Raw genomic sequence first — 17,831 nt, 5'->3', positions numbered from 1 at the left:
GGGGGAGCCTTCTCGCCTTTGCAAGCTTCTTCTGGTGGTTTTATTCCTGAGCCCATCTTTCTGGTGTCCGTGCCTAGAGTACGACCCCTTTTCAGCTTGAGGCTCTTTACGTGACACTTCCTGTAAATTTTCTGATCTCCTTGAATAACTCTTACCCGCCAATCAGAGAATGGGTACTTCATGCACAAATCCAAAGTGCACAATACGATGCCCAATTGATTAAGGGTTTTTACATGAAATTTGACAGTGAATAATATATAATAATGGTGTCAACATCAAATTTTGGCTCCGAGATTGGCATGATGGATCATTGGTTAACATCTTGAACATCTTGTCCCAATGGTATAAGGAGCTAAGTTGAGTTGTTAGTGACTTCATTATGGACCATAACTGATATGTCCCTAGATATTTGCCAATCCTCCCCCAACCCAATGAACCATATAAAGCAACACACCAATTATGGGGAGCTTACTCTAAATGATACTTATATTTGCAAACCTAAGTCTATGCACTATATCACCGGTCACATTTTTAGAAAAGGAAATTATTATGCAGATAAATTAGCGTTCATAGATTTATCTTTACTTTTAGATGAAGCTAATTAATGAAATTATTCTCATATTATCACTTAAATCTCACCAAGAATAAATTTGACATCGTATGTGTTAATTTTTTCTTATCAACTCAGGGTCAAATTTATCCTTCCTCATTTCTTCTTCTCTCTTTTTATATATATTATTAAGATTATATAAAAAAAATTATCATAAATATAAAATCAATTAAATAAGTTGAGAGTAAATTATATTAAAAATTAAAAATTAAAAATTAAAAGTGACATTTATTTTAGATATTAATTTTTATAAATAGGATATTTATTTTCAAACGGATGGAGTGTTATATTTATCTATATCATAAATGCAATCTTAAACATATCAAATTCTCAGGCTAAATGATATAAATAAAGCAATTGGATAAGTATAATTAAAAAAGAAATTAAAAGATCTCAATTATTTTTGAGATATTTTAACATTAATAGCAATAAAAAGTATAAAAAAAATAGCAATGACTTTAAGGGTAGTCTATATCTATATATAGAATTGAACAACTTGCTCCATCAATCTGATTTATACACTAACATTATCATAGTTACTTCTATAACTAGAAGCGCCATTGCTATTGCAAATTTTCTTGCAATCCCACTAAAATGGCCATTAAAATTAACTCTATAGGTGTTCATGGTTGGGGCGACATGAGGAGTCTCACTGTCCAGTTTATAACTGGACGGTGGTTCATCATGTTCGCCTCCTTCTTAATCATGGCAGCCGCCGGAGCTACCTACATGTTTGCCCTATACTCCGGCGACATAAAAACAGCACTTGGCTATGATCAAAGCACACTCAACCTCCTTAGTTTCTTCAAAGATTTTGGTGCCAACGTTGGTATCCTTGCCGGATTTGTGAACGAAATATATCCACCTTGGGTAGTTCTAACCATTGGTGCTATTCTCAATTTCTTTGGTTACTTCATGATTTGGTTATCCGTAACCAAGAAAATAGCAACACCAAAAGTTTGGCAAATGTGTCTTTACATTTGCATTGGTGCTAACTCTCAGTCTTTCGCAAACACCGGTTCACTTGTTACCTGTGTGAAGAATTTCCCCGAGTCTCGCGGCGCTGTTTTGGGAGTTCTGAAAGGCTATGTTGGTCTCAGTGGCGCTATCATAACTCAGCTTTACTCAGCTTTTTACTATGATGACACCAAGGCTTTGATTCTGTTAATAGGCTGGCTTCCGGCAGTTGTTTCTTTCGCTTTTCTTCGTACCGTTCGATACATGAAACCTGTTCGACAAGTTAACGAGATTAAGGTTTTTTATAATTTCTTGTATATTTCACTCGGTCTTGCTGGTTTTTTGCTGGCTATGATTATCATACAGAAGAAGACTAATTTCACACAGAGTGAGTTTGGTTTAAGTGCTGCGGTGGTTATTTTCTTGCTTCTTCTTCCACTTGTTGTTGTTTTTATTGAAGAGAACAAGATTTGGCGGAGTAAGAAACTCGCTTTGGTTGATTCTTCGCCGGTGAAAATAGTAACAGAAGGTGAAATTGCAGAAACTGAAAAAGTCAATGCTGTTCATTCAGTTTCAGTTTCATCTCCAAAGAAAGATCCAAAATGGTATGAAGATGTGTTTCATCCACCTGCAAGAGGTGAGGATTATACAATTCTTCAAGCACTTTTCAGCATTGACATGTTGATACTCTTCGTGGCATGTATCTCCGGTGTTGGTGGAGCGTTAACAGCGATCGATAATCTTAACCAGATCGGAACATCGCTTCGATATCCGAAGAAAAGCATAAGCACTTTCGTGTCATTAGTAAGTATTTGGAATTATCTCGGACGAGTTTTCTCAGGATTTGTTTCAGAATATGTTCTTGTAAAGTACAAATTTCCTCGTCCTCTCATGCTTACTTTGATTCTCTTTATCTCTTGCATTGGACATCTTCTGATAGCATTCGATGTTCCGAGTGGTCTCTACGCAGCATCGGTTATCATCGGTTTTTGTTTCGGTGCGCAATGGCCATTACTCTTCGCCATAATTTCTGAACTTTTCGGACTTAAATATTATGCAACTTTGTATAATTTCGGAAGTGTAGCGAGTCCATTAGGGTTATATGTTCTTAACGTGATGATCACCGGTCATTTATACGACAAAGAAGGTAAAAAACAATTGGAAGCACTCGGACGAACCAGACAAGAAGGACAACAATTGAATTGTGTTGGCGTTGAATGTTTCAAATTGTCTTTCATTATTATTACAGCCGCGACATTTTTTGGTGCGGTTGTCTCACTTATTTTAGTGGCGAGAACAAGAAAGTTTTACAAAAGTGACATATACAAGAGGTATAGAGAAGAAGCTGAAATGGTGGAAGTAAAGAAAAAGGAAGATGCCAAAGCTGATCAACCACATGTGATAACATCTTAGGATTAGGACAAGGGGATAAGGATGATGATATTAATATTAAACATGAAATTTGAAATGTTGTCATGCATATCATATGATATAATATGTAACATTGTGTGTTTATGTGTGCTAATTTTTCTTTGCTTGATGTATAATTTTCAGTTTTTTTTGTCACAAATTCAAAGAAGAGAAATTTGATTGCATTGTTATATAGTTTTAAAAAATAAGATGTTGGTCAATGCTAGCTATAGTTTGAAAGAATCCATGTGAAGTGTGAAGTAGTGTATTGATTTTCTAAATAAATAAATAAAAAAAGATCTTTATGGAATCAGAATATACTCCAAAATTTCAACTCTGAAGTCAGAGTTTTGTGCTGTTTTTTATAGGCAACTTGGTTATATTAAAATCAAACACCTCCTTCAAGTTGGACCATATCAACTAATGTTGTTCAGACCTTACAAAAGAAAAGGAAATTGTTCTGGCTTCAAATTTGTCTTTGGTGAAGCATTAAGTTGAACACTAGTTGACTCAGAGATAGATGTGTTGTAAGTTTCATGCAAACAATGGTCGATTTCTAAGATAAATTTTAGCATAGAAAGAGATTCAATGGATACCTCTAAAAGAATCATGGTGAACCATTGAAATTAGATGACTATATTACCATTTGGAGGTGCGGTACCCATATCAAGGATTAACTCACATTCTTTATTTTCATTATCATAACATAATTTTATACTTCATATATCAAACTTACTCACATCATGATGTTTCACTTCATTTTAACTATCCTCTGATGTGTAGAGTTAGTATGATAAAAAAAATCATGTTCATGAAATGTGACATCCATAGAAATATAAATTTCTTTGATGATGGATGGTTGGTGTGGTAGACTTTTTTTAAATTTGAACCATACCCTAGAAAGACACATTTCATAGCTCTATGTTCAAACTTTGTATATTTATGTGGTAGGTGAACATATATAACACAATCAAAAACATGACAGGGTAAATGAACAATGCAAGATTACAATAATCATAAAGCACATCTAAAGGTCTTCTAAGATTAAGAAGACGATAATGGGGTTCGTTAATAAAATAAACAACAGAGTTCCCAGCTTCACGCCATAAATAGAATGGAGCACACTCATCTATTATGGTCGATCAAAAGGCCCAATGCATCATGATCCAATCCATCTCAAATTCATTTTATTTGATCCAAAATCTAAAAACAGTTCACACGCTATAAGAAGGCATACAGACTCTGATCCCTAACTTTACTTTACTCATCTTAAATCTTGAACTGACTTGGATGTTGGAGTGTTAACCATGCAAGTTCACCACGTGCCGCCATAAAGGAGAATGAAGCCACCATTCAAAATCAACAGTTATCCAACTCTCATAATTTTTTGTTCCTTCTTGAAGTTAAACATGCTTTTCTGGTTCCTGAATGGAACAATGATGTCATTTGTGGGAATCGACTTACATTTTGTATGATTTCCACGAGAATCACATTCACTTCACAAACACCATTGAACAAGTTCAGAAATTTCAAATCTAGAATTTTGCGGTTCAGGTCCAGTTCTCCGATTTACCAATTTGTAACCTTAATAGGTCACTAAATCAAGGACAAATCAAGTTCCAATTTCTCCATCTTCAATGATTCCTCGATCGTCTCTCAATAATTTTCCATTTTCATTGATCGCAGCCTCACCATATCTCATAATTAAGGAAAATTTAGAGGAAAAAACTGTGGTCCACCATGATTGACTCAATTAACCACCGTTTTCGACTCCAGTCTTTGGAAGCCAAATCTTAGATTCCATCAAGAATTCAGCAGAATATCAAAAGAGGGATTTTAGATCCAGATCTAGGGTTTCACCGAGTTTTGAAGGCAATTTCCATGCAAGTCAGACAAAATACTCGTGATCCACATTTCAACCTAGCGGGGCCCATACTTATAACACCCTAAACCCCAAACACTTATTTAATACAAACATGTGGATAATTCACTCAACAACAGAGTGTCACATTTTCTCAGCATAAAATAACTTCCTTAATTAACATATTATGGCAGCGGAAATAAATAATAACAACTCAATTTCATTTGTTTCATGAATTAAAATAAACTTCACTTCAACTCATAAAATAAATATCCAACAACTCTCGTAAAACACAAAACAGAAAGGTAATTCATTCTAGTGTTACACTACCAGAGCGATACCCAGAAACTAAATAAACTCAAAAGCGATAAATGATAAAGAAGGTTACTACGCCATCCTCTAAAAAACAACATGATCTAAGGTTCCTCTACCTGAGTATCTACACCACAAGCGTAAAGAATAACACAGAAAAATAAGTAGAGGTGATAAATACATCCGTATATGTTAGTGGTGCATAAAATAACAAGGACAATGCAAATAATATCACTCATCAATCACATAGATCATCCACAACAAGAAATCAATCACCAATGTAGTTATGTATGTAATGTATCTCATCTCCTTTACTCCAATGTATGTGGTATCAAGGTTTTTGGATATCACGTGTATGTTACTGATTAATCCACTTGTCACTAGTTCCATCTCTGAATCCTCAGACTCGTCATAGGTTCCATCTCTGAACCTGAGACTCGTCATTGGATTGAAGTCTGTCACCTAACTATGATATACATGATGCATGAATGATACAAACAAATGCAATACTCGTCTCAGCTTCTGCTTGACTGGTGTACATTCTGGCTTCAATGGTAGCTTGTGCGCAACTATTTTGGTGTCGAGTCCTGGCATATCTTGATATGACCAAGCAAACAAATCCATATATTCTTGTAGCATCTTGACTAGCTCTTCCTTTACGTTCTGCTCCAAGGCGGCTCCAACCTTGAGCTTTCCAATAATCATAATTTGTTCCATCAAGAATAGAAGGTCTATTTATAGATCTTCCTTTTTAGCATTGTCCATTTTGAACAAAATATCTAGAACCTATGGAACTCACAGAATCAGAACAGGGTACATGCTCTGATTGTTGGAAAGAGATTTATTCATGCCCTTAAAAGGTTTTAATGATAACAAAGTATTTAGAGAACAATAGGGTTTACTAATGGTTGTTCTAGTGTGCAGGATCAAAAAGACATTAACCTTGATATAAATCAAGTTAATCACTTAGAAGAATCAAGAGAAGCAAGGTTGTTTTGAATCAAATAGATCAGAACCAGGCCTGCAGGATCTAAAGTCAAACTACATCAAGGTTTCAAGCCTATCAAAAGACTCATCCCCACAAAGAAGTGATTCAGATTATGATTGATCAAAATCTGTAAGTTGTTCATCAGCATATGAAGGCTTCATACTCTGGTATTGATCCATCCTCTAATGACAGCTCAGCTTCTAAAAGACTGAAGAGCATCTGATCCGTACACTATAACAAAGTAGTTTTGTCTTATCAAAGTCCCAAAATTTTGGACAAAGTCTAATAGGGTTTCATTTTTCAAGGCTCAAGAAATAAATATGTGATATTTTTAGTCTTCTCTACCCGATGATAGATATCTAGTACCTTGAAAGGTACTGAGAGCGTTATTATTATTCAATGGACAAATCATCATACTAGATGCTAATCTCCAAACGGCTCTCTTGGAATACTTCTTCAACAAGACTTCTCATTATGTTCAAACTCTCTAACAACTATTTTCCTAGTCATACAAAAGGAAGTTCAAGGATATAAAGAAGATGCTGAAGATGATTGATCAAGTTGATCATCATAGGTCCGCTAACTTTGGTTGAAAACTCTGAATATGCTAAGGATTCAAATACTGTGTAAGTCTTTGAATAAGCTGTCAATGGAACCATATAACATAAAGAGGATCTAATACAAGGAGGAACGTTACTGTTTATTTGATAGCTTGTACAATAGGGTCTTAAGATTTCTTACCATTGTTAATTTTAGAAATCTTAAAGACATCAGGATATGTGTTGTAATTATGCATCACTGATAAGAGTATCAAGTGGGTCTGTAATTACTTTTCTAATATTCTTATTAGAATATGTAAGAAGTCTCTTGATGAGTGCTTGAGAAAAGAAGTCTCTTTCTAGATAGATTGAGCATTGAAGTCCCATGCTTGCGGGAAGAGCAAGAAGTATCTTTTTGGATAGATTAAGCATTGAAGTTTCATGCTTGCGGGCATAGCTTGAAGTCTCTTTCTGGATAGATTGAGCATTGAAGTCTCTTGCTTGCGGGAAGAGCAGGAAGTCCTAAACGGGTTGTTCATGCAATGAAGTCTCTTTCTGTGGATTGAGTAGGAAGTCCTGAATGGGTTGTTCAGGCAATGAAGTCTCTTTCCTGAGGGCTTGAGTGAAAGTCTCTTTCTAGTTTGATTGAGAAAATTGTAATTTGAGTGATTATATTTAAAATCTCTTGTGCTGCAAGGGGACTGGACTACTCTCGGTTTGAGAGGAACTAGGATATATTGTATGTCTCTTTATTAACTTTTGCATTTATATTCCGATGTGCAACACACTCTAAAGTCAAAGTATGATCTGATTCAAACTCTTACTTGGATCAGAGTCTGAGCTTGACATCTCAGGTTCTTAATAGGTTTAAGAAAAAGAAATAAATTTCCCCATACACAATTCAACCCTCTCTTCTTGTGTATATTTTTCTCACCTTCACTGATGTCAATTGAAATTATAGTCTATGGATAACAAGATGTCAGACACAATGTTGTAAAAATATGTATGACAAGTATAATGCATAATAGACAGAATAAATGTAGAATATAAATAACATATGAATTTATAACCCATTTCGGTGAAAAATCACCTACGTTTGGAGGGCATTAATCCAATGAAAGGAAATTCACTCTGAATAGTAAGAAGTACAAATTGGTTTGATTTGAACTCTCCAAGTTCAATGTCTCTTTCCTAATACTAATTGTGAAATTTGATCCAGGCTCCCCCTTAATATGAGAACCCTCTCACTTTCATCCAAATACTCTACCAAATGTTTGAATAGTTACAATAGTATATGAATTATGGAGAAAAATTACACTCAAATACTTTATTCACCTAACTTAGAATGAAGACATGGGAATAAAGTATTACATAAAAACAAACACAAAACTAAAAGAAAAGAAAACAACAAGGCTATTATTGCAAGGTATAAATCTTCACAATGGATAATGCCTCCTTAAATAGCAACAAAGGTCCAGCTCTAAATCCCATTAGGGTTTAGGTCTTTAACACTGCGAAACTTCTCAAATTTTCAAGCTCATGATCAAGCAAGACCTTGAATTATATAGGACTCTAATCACAAGTCTCCTTCATCCAAAACTCTCCTCAAAAGTCATGTGAAAGAGAATAAAAGAACCAACTAGAAGATCGGCTACCTGGCACGAAAGCTTTCTCAGACTCATATTCCATCAAGGCTATTCATTAAAGAGGATGATGAGGATTCAGAGTAGTCCTCACCTTTTTTATTGCTTGTTGTTTTCTCTTTCCCACTTTTTGTAGTTGAATTAAGTATTTTTAATTGATGAATTATGTTTTCTATTTTAAATGCTTGTGCATGCTTTGGTGACCTATATGCTTGAATACATATCATATTTGTGTATTTGTATTCCTACCTTTTTAACCATGCCAAAGGGGGATAAGTATACTCTCATAGGGATTAAAGTATACTCTCTATATTTGTAAAAAGGGGGGGGGGGGGGTTGACCACTCAATGTTATCAACTTTGTTTCTTTGTTTGTCCACCTCCTTGAGAGAGATATTATTGCCATCAAAAGAGGGATAATATGGATTTATGTGTTTGCATGTATGATGTCAGCAACGGCCTATTTAGTTTTCATGTTGACAATTCTCTTAAGTTGTGTATTCATCATAACTGTTGATTAAGTCTATATGAAGTTATTGATGATAAAATTATGAGGCAAAGTCATCATCTGATAGAGTGATCAAGGTGTAATGCTTAGAGATCAAGATTTCAAAGCCTATCTTTCAAGGACAACAACTTATGTCAAGCGGCATTCGGTGAAGTAAGCAAAGATTTATGATCAAGCATTGTGTCTGATGATGGTGTCTATATTGAAGAATCATCTCAAGCCTCATGAAAAGAATATTCAAGGTTCAAATGAAGTTCTAAAGTAAAAGATAATGTGGCAAGGAACCAGAAACTTCGGAGTTATGAAAGAGTGGAAGTGTGAAAGCTCGTCGAGTCTGTGTCGAGTGATAAGTGTTTGTAACGATATAAGACTACCTATCTGTCATACCCTAATTTTCAACCCTAAGATGCCACCATCATTTGTATCATTTTCATGATATCTAGCATCTTTGCACTACTAACCTATTGAAAATACAAAAAGATTTTCTATTTTATTTGTCTTAAGCTAGGGTTTTGCACCAAGAGCTTTCAAAGATTGATCAATCAAGACTTGGCATGAGTTTTAACATTTCAAACTCCTCATCCTTCCCAAGTAATCAAGTGACTTCCATCAATAAGAATCAATTTCAAGATCATTCCATCTCAAGTTCATCAAGCCACAATTCATCTGACACTCAAAATTAGGGTTTTGGTCAAAGTCAGTTTAATGTTGGCTCTTTGACCAAAGCATGATTCTATGGCTTGAGGCATGATTCTATGGCTTGAGGCATGATCCAAGGTATTAAAATGTGTACTCAAAACCCACTCATACAATTCATATGGCTCAAGAGGTTAGGTTCATAAGCAGATGAAAGTTTGAACACAACTAATGAAAAAGTCAACAAATGCTTAAAGTCAAAGTTTGACTTTTAAGATTTTTGGTCAACTATGGACTTTTCAAGTCAAGGATTATGAAAATATGATCATTGAAGTCATTTAATCAAGAGTAAACAAGACATTTGAGGTTACTTTCAAAAAGGGCAAGATTTGGTTTTGAAAAATTTTCCAAGTTATGAAAAAATACATGTCCAAGTACCCAACTTTCCAAGGCCATAACTTATGATCCAAGCCACCATTTTCTTTGCTCCAACTATCATATTAAATACCTTGCTTCATACTTCAACTTTGTCCTAGGTGATAAAACCTTAAAAAATGCACGAATAAGGAGATATGGGGTCATGAAGTGGATGATTCATTTGTTTGTCAAGTGATAAAACACTTAGTGAAATTTTCAGCATGCTGACCTAGTCAAGTGACCAACTTTATGCCAGTTTTTCACCCAGATCCCAATTGATTTAAGAAAAGTGATCAACCTGATTGTTGTAGAGGATGGTATTATCTTTCCAAAATGTCCAATATCGTGAAATTATCATATTTGAGCTAGGAGTTTCGAAGAGTAAAAGTTGGCTCTCCAAATCTGAATTTTGGGTCATTTTCATGACAAATTCATCATGTAATCTTGAGCCAAAACTACATGATCTTGCTTTATCGACTATCCTGCTTCTAAATCTCACCTTAATCAGAAGATTACATAAACCTTTGATGCATTACACAAGGGATTGAGCCATTGACCAAGTCTTGATGCCATATTTGGAAGGTTTTGCAGAAAGCTCCATATCCATTTTGATAAAGGCCAACTTTTCCAACCACTCTTGCATTGAGCTTCTAACTTGTTTCTTCTGATCACACTTAACCTCTAAACCAGAAGCAACATCATAAAAGCACCTCTAAACTCCTCCTTTCACTCCACCTTTTCATCATGATCCATTACGATATTTTGTACAAAATGAAACCAAGTCACCAAACTAGCATTCCAATTGAACCAAGATTGATTTCTGCAAGTCACATGAACCATATGGAGCCTCTATAAATAGAGAGACAAGCCTCATAACTCAATACACCAGAATTGGCACAAAAACTCCATTTTAGCAAATTCTCCAAACCTCAAACCTCCAAATTCCATTGTGCTTGTGTTTTCTCCAAACCAACACTTCAAACAACTCCTAAACATCCATTAGAAGTTGTCCAAACACTTGAACAACTTCTGTAACAACCCTACCATCATCTTCCAAATCATATTTTCATAACTTGCAAGTTGATTTGGAAAGGAAGAACCAAGCACTCTCAGCTCAAGCCAGACATTCAAACACCTTCCTAGAGGTGTAAGGAAGTTGTTCAGATCATAAAATCACATCTGGAATACCCCTACTCCAAAGGAAGATTTTCATTTTTGAGGTATGTATTCATTTCTTCAATTTATGATTTAAGGCACCATTTTGCATCATTCTTGTTACCATTACACTTGCCAAGATGTCAGGAACAAAACCCCTATGATCATTGGTCTTAATCGGTGATGTTTGGAATTTAATTTTAAACTCGATTTTTAGGGTTCATATGCATTTTGTTTGATTTCTGAATATTTATGAAAAATAAATGAAATTGGTGAGTATCATTAGATTCCTTGCGAAATTCTAAGCAGTTTTGGTCTTTACAACTTTTTATTTCGTTAAGAATTGAGAGAGTTAGAGCTTTGACAATATGTGAAAATGGTGGAAACTACGGACTACGGGATGAATGAAGAAGATGAAGTTTTGAGCCATTTTAAAATTTTAAAATTCACTTTAATATATATTTTAATTGATGTAGTCGAATACATGAATTGGCATTGCGTCCCAGTGGTAAAACACTGGTTTGTTAAGTTACTAGGTGTGGGTTTGAATCTGGGTAGTGTAATGATTTTTGTTTTCACTTGTTAAATGTTCATTTTTCTTCATAACTTCAAATATCCATAACTTCATGATCCCTTAACATTTTTAACCCATTCTTTTTGCCATGTGTTCATGAGAATGTCTATTTTATGATGACACCAAAAAAATTCAAAAATATCATTTATTTCACCACTTTTGATTGGATGGAAAACATGTGTTTTAAGTGTTTTGTTTAAGGCTCCTAATTGATTCTTTCGGCTTATGTCTTATTTGTTCTTGACGTTGAAAGTTTATATGATTAAAACACACTCTTTTAAATGTTGATTGTTATCTTTAACATGTTTGAACTTGATTATTTTCATACAATGTATCAATTTATTCACCTTGAAAACATGTTGAATGAATGGTTAGGAGGTGATTAGGTTTCCACTTAAGTTTGGTCTTATCATGAACTTTGATTCAAGTCTAATGTTTATTTTGTGAAGACTTATAATGTGATGCATGTTTGACCTAAATTGATTCATGTTGTGTTTACCATGTACCAATGAATGCTTTTACCATATCAAGTATGATTTTGTCTTCACCATCAATATGTTGTGTCTTGTGATGTTGTGTGAAACTTCGTCATGTATTGTTTATGCTTATCTCAATGCCTAAAAAACCATGTTTAATATTGTCATCCATACCTTTTGATTGCCATTGTATTTAGACATATTTTATGCCTTAATGTTAATGCACGTTCAACCTTGTTATTGTTTATATCCAAGGGAAAGGAATCATGACATTTTTGTCATTTTGCATGTGTGTGTTCATCTGCATCCTATACAACTTTGCTTCCCCTTAATCCAAAAACTTCTAGATACAATCTTAGGTTCCCCTAAATTTAAACCTTAGGATTATATCTCTCTCTCCTTCTTATAACCACTTTCATAATAAACTTTGACTTAGGTCATTGTTTCCCCTTTTATTTCTTAATCAAATGCTTCAAAACACTTAAGCATATTCAAAGATCTTTTCACAAGACCTAAAAAACACAAACTTAATTCAAACCCTTTTGCCACTTTGGCTTTTCCATGTTTAAAACCTTTTCATAAAAGGATTAGACATGAGTCATCCCTAGTTGAGATTTAAATCTCCTACCCCATAACATTGTTGAGATTGATATTGATTCTTTTCCATTTGGAAGAGGTATGTGGCATACTTGTTGATTCTATATCCAAGTGAGAGCCCTTCTTTCAATTTGATACAAAGATCTATCTTCCACATGTTTGTGGTGGTTTAAATGTGATTTTTCTCCTTAAGATGACAATTTGTCTCTTTCTCATAAAACCAACCTCAACAAATCCCTTCTTACTTTTGAACCCGGACTACGAGGTTTTGATCCTTCACGGGTACGTAGGCATAAGACTCAACGTCTTTCCAAATCATCAAACAATAAAAAGATGTTCTTTTTCTCATCTCCCCAATTAAATAGCAAACAATTTTAAACCAAACACATATATTTAAAAGGTTCCTGTAGAGTACTACAGATGATTAGGATGCTAATACCTTCCCTTTTCATAACACACCCCCGTACCTTTAGAATCTCCCCCCTTTTTGCTTAGCTTAAGTTTAATCTTATAACTTTGCATATACATATTGGGTTATTTTTGAATTTTTTCCCCTTCCCTTGGATAAATTAAAGTTCGGTGGTGATATTTTGATTCATGAGTCAAGTCTAATCAATAGCTTGATCTCTGATTCTTCACCGCCGACAGAAATGGCGACTTCACTGGGGACATAATATTAAGTGGGTGATACCTAACTTGTTTATATGTGTTTATTATTATTTGTTGCTATGTTTTCTTGGGTTTCATTATGGAGATCTATAAGTGGTGACGAAATCCTAACCCGGATTAGAGAATACAAATAAGATAGGATGGTGGTATAATCAAAGTTACATGTCTGGAGTAATCCTAAGCATGATTAACATATGATATAACCCCGCTCAGTGGAGACCCCTTTGATGGTAATATTTGTTGTTATGAGTAAATCGTAGTGGCATTATTATCTTCGATCTGGGAGTCTAAGAAACTGAGGACCTTTAGAACCCTTTCAACCCCTCTAAGCCTTTTTAGGATGTAGTGCGGAGATTGTTCAGGTGTAAGATCTGAGTTAATTGTTATGTGATGCTACACTTAGACGAATTTCTCTTGAGAATATTATTGGTATGCGAGCAAGTCGTTAAACCGATAATATCCAAAAGATGGATCTATGACTCTGGGGACCACTTTAGAACCTTATTCTACAGGTACAAAATAAACCTATTAGTTCATACATTGTGGGATGGTTAGACCCTTGGCTCCATGCTTAATGTCAAAACCCTAAACCTGTATTTGTGAAACATTCATTCATGCATTCATGCATCCATAAAAAACCTTTTTGCATAAAAACCAAGAAACTCAATAGTTTTCTTTTGCAAATATCGATAGGTAAAATGGAACTGGGAAGGAGGAATACCAAGAAATACACTTTCAAATGTCCTGACTTAACAGAGTTGAAGAAGCTTAGTTCTATGATAGTTAGTCCAGAGGATTTCAGAGCTCAGTATCGAAGACTTATGGGTATCTTGAAGACCAAGGTTGAAGATGGAGTTCTCAACACACTGGTACAGTTTTATGATCCACTCTACCATTGCTTCACATTTCTAGACTACCAGTTTATGCCTACTCTAGAAGAATACTCTTATTGGTTTGGTTTGCCAGTCTCTGACAAATTACCATTCAGTGGTTCAGAGAAGACCCCTATATCAGCAGCTATTGCAGAAGCACTTCACCTAGAAACGTCTGTTGTGAAGGACAACTTCACTAAAAAAGGAGGGATTCTAGGTCTAACCTCTAGATTCCTGTTGGAGAAAGCCTTTATCTTTGCATAAGCAGATAGTAGAGATGCCTTTGAAGCCATTTTTGCTCTACTCATTTATGGAATTATACTCTTCCCAAACATTGAAGACTTCGTGGATGTTAACGTTATACGAATCTTCTTAATTGGTAACCCAGTACCCACATTACTTGGAGATACCTACCATTCTATCCATCACAATACTAAGAAAGGTGGTGGAACCATTCTTTGTTGTGCACCTCTCCTATATAAGTGGTTTATTTCTCACTTGCCCAGATCCAGGCTCTTCAGGGAGAATCCGCAGAAGCTCAGATGGTCTCAGAGGTTCATGTCCATTGATCAAGGGAGTGTACATTGGTATGACCCCTCCTATGATGTTGGAGTAATTATTGACAGTTGTGGTGAATTTCCTAACGTACCTCTCATTGGTGTACATGGGGGAATTAACTACAACCCCATCCTTGCCAGACGCCAGTTAGGATATCCTATGGCAGATAAACCCGACAACCTTCTGTTGTTAGGTTTCTTTTACCTCAACGACGAAGAGAGTTCCGGTTTGAAGGATAGAATCATACATGCTTGGCACAACATTCATAGAAAAGGAAAAGACCGATTAGGAAGAAATAATTATGTTGCTTTTGAGCCCTACACCCGATGGGTTTGTGCTAGAGCCAATGAACTTAAGATGCCATATGCTCTTGAGAAACCCTCATTTCCTTATGCTATAACATCATCATCCACCATTCTTATTGAGAATAGGGAATAGTTTTAAGAAATTTTGGATAGGTTGAAATTGGAAAGAGACACTTGGGAGGGCAAGTACCATGTCTTGAATGATAAGAAGATGAAGATGGAGCAGCAACTAAAGGAGAATGATGGTTTGATTGAGATTTTGGAACAACAGGCTGTGAAGAAACAGAAGGAATAAGAAGGTTTATTTATCTCTAAAGTCCAGCCTTTTCATGAATACTCCAGCATACCTCCCACCTCAGGTGCTTGGAAGGGAATCGCTGACAAGCTTATGATCGAGAATGCTCGGCTAAAGAGGCAAAAAAGGAAGCATCAACCAGCAGCAGAACCTTCTACATATGAGATTCCTTAAGACTCATAGACTTAGATGTTTCCCTCTTGTATTGTTTAGGATCGTTGAAATTGTATTTCACCCTTTGTAATCCCTCAATTGTTTAATAAAAGGAGGTTTTGTTCATCTTATACCAAATTTTGTCTCTATAATATTTGCAATAAATTATTGAGTTTCTTAAAAATTAAAAATCATCTTTTGCATATGCATATCATGCATCATTCAAGCACAAGTTCCTGCATTTCAAGAAACTTACACGTGTCTTCTCCCTCCAATAGTCAAACTGAATCACCAGTACAATACTCGAGCCAGTCGTCGGAGAAGGATGAGTCAACTTGAACAAGAAAACCAAGAGCTCGGGGAGGAAGTAATCACCTTGAAAGACAGTTTGGAAAGGCTTACTGCTATGATGGACACTTTGGTGGCTGCTCACAATCAGTCATCGAACAATTCTCAAGATCCATTGCAACGAACAACAATCTCTGAGAACGTCTCGACGCCCATTCCAATGGCGGCCGTCAACGATCAACAATATCACATGCCACCCGGTTTCCCTTGGGGTATGCCTCATGGTTATATTCCAACAGGATACCTCCCTCAAAATGTTGAAGCTCCAGTAGTGATTGCTGTGATGTTTGTACCTCCTCCTGTGGTGCATATAACTCCTTATAATGAAGAAAACATTTTTCAAGCTGCTCCAAGCGAAGTTGTGGGAGTAGATGAAAGGTTAGAGGGATTTCAAGATCAGTTCTTAGAAATGCAAAGGGAAATCAACACTCTTCGAGGTAAGGATCTTTTTGGTAAAACCGCTTCCGAACTCTGCTTGGTTCATAATGTTCAAATTCCACCTAAATTCAAAGTACCAGACTTCGAGAAATACAAAGGAAATTCATGTCCTCAAAGTCATTTGGTTATGTATGCTAGGAAGATGTCCACTTAGACTGACAACCATCAGCTTCTGATCCACTACTTTCAAGACAGTTTAACTGGTGCCGCTCTTAAGTGGTACATGGGCTTGGACGGTGCGGAGGTTCGTACTTTCAACGACCTTGGTGAAGCTTTTGTTCGTCAATACAAATATAATGTAGATATGGCTCCAGACAGAGATCAACTCCAGGCCATGTCTCAGAAAGACAAAGAGAGTTTCAAGGAATATGCTCAAAGGTGGCGTGAAATTGCTGCACAAATTTTCCCTCCACTTGAAGAGAAAGAGATGACTAAAATCTTTTTGAAAACTCTGAGTTCATTCTACTATGACTGCATGATCGCCAGTGCACCCAGTGATTTCACCGAGATGGTAAACATAGGCATGCGACTTGAGGAAGCAGTCCGAGAGGGACGTTTGACTAAGGAAGTTGGCGCTAATAATTTCTCCAAGAAGAAAGAATCAGATGTTAGTGTCGTTTCATATGGCAGACAAAGAAGAAAGTATCAACATGTTGCAGCCGTTTCACCAATCATTAGTCCACCAATGGTAGCGCCAATTTATCAGCCACAGTTCTCGCATCAACATCAACAACATTATCCTTAACAACATCAGCAATAACAACATGTTCAGCAACAACCACCAAATCAACAGCATCAACAGCCTCCACAACAGGCTTGCTCTCAATTCAACAATCAAAATCGTATTCAAAAAAGGCCACAATTTGATCCTATCCCAATGTCCTATGCAGAATTGTTTCCTGCACTGCTAGCTAAAAATCATGTCCAGACAAGGTCTCCACCACCTGTGCCAAAGGACCTTCCCTATTGGTACAAGGCAGATCAATTTTGTGCTTACCATCAAGGGGCACCAGGACATAGCATTGAAAATTGTTTTGGTCTAAAGTCAGATGTTCAGAGGCTCGTCAAGAGTGGTATCCTTTCATTTAAGGATGTAAACCCCAATGTTCAAGTTAATCCTCTACCGCAACATGGTTCAGCCTCAGCTAACATGGTATATGGTTGCCCGGGAAGTTTTCGGATCTATGATGTACGATTATTGGGAGAGAACTTAGTAAAGAAACACGCCAGATATAGCAAGAATGGTTTTGTGCCTCCATATAACTACGCCTCTTCTATGGTTTGTTCTAGGAACTCTCAAGGATGCCTAACTGTTGTAACGGATCTCTAGGATCAAATGAACCAAGGTTACATTGAAGCCTACCGAGACAGAGATTATAATCAAGTCAATATGGTCAATAGTGACAATGAAGTGAATGTCATAGTTCCTCAGTTCAACGACTCTGAGCCTATACAGATTACTTATGACAGTTGGAAGACTTCTGTGACTCCTCTGGTCATTAACTTACCGG

At 36.0% G+C, this 17,831-nt stretch overlaps 1 protein-coding gene across 1 annotated transcript; it reads left to right on the top strand.

Moving 5' to 3' along the window:
* The first annotated feature begins 1,078 nt into the window (after positions 1 to 1,078).
* LOC127098450 (uncharacterized) lies at positions 1,079 to 3,287 on the top strand. The gene has a single exon (XM_051037050.1). It carries the CDS (start codon positions 1,205 to 1,207, stop codon positions 2,978 to 2,980), a length of 1,776 nt encoding a protein of 591 aa, XP_050893007.1. The 5' UTR covers positions 1,079 to 1,204; the 3' UTR covers positions 2,981 to 3,287.
* The last annotated feature ends 14,544 nt before the right edge of the window (positions 3,288 to 17,831 follow it).

This window comes from Lathyrus oleraceus, chromosome 6 (genome assembly GCF_024323335.1).
Source record: "Lathyrus oleraceus cultivar Zhongwan6 chromosome 6, CAAS_Psat_ZW6_1.0, whole genome shotgun sequence".
Lineage (NCBI taxonomy): Eukaryota > Viridiplantae > Streptophyta > Magnoliopsida > Fabales > Fabaceae > Lathyrus > Lathyrus oleraceus.
This window is presented reverse-complemented; position numbering and strand designations above follow the sequence as displayed.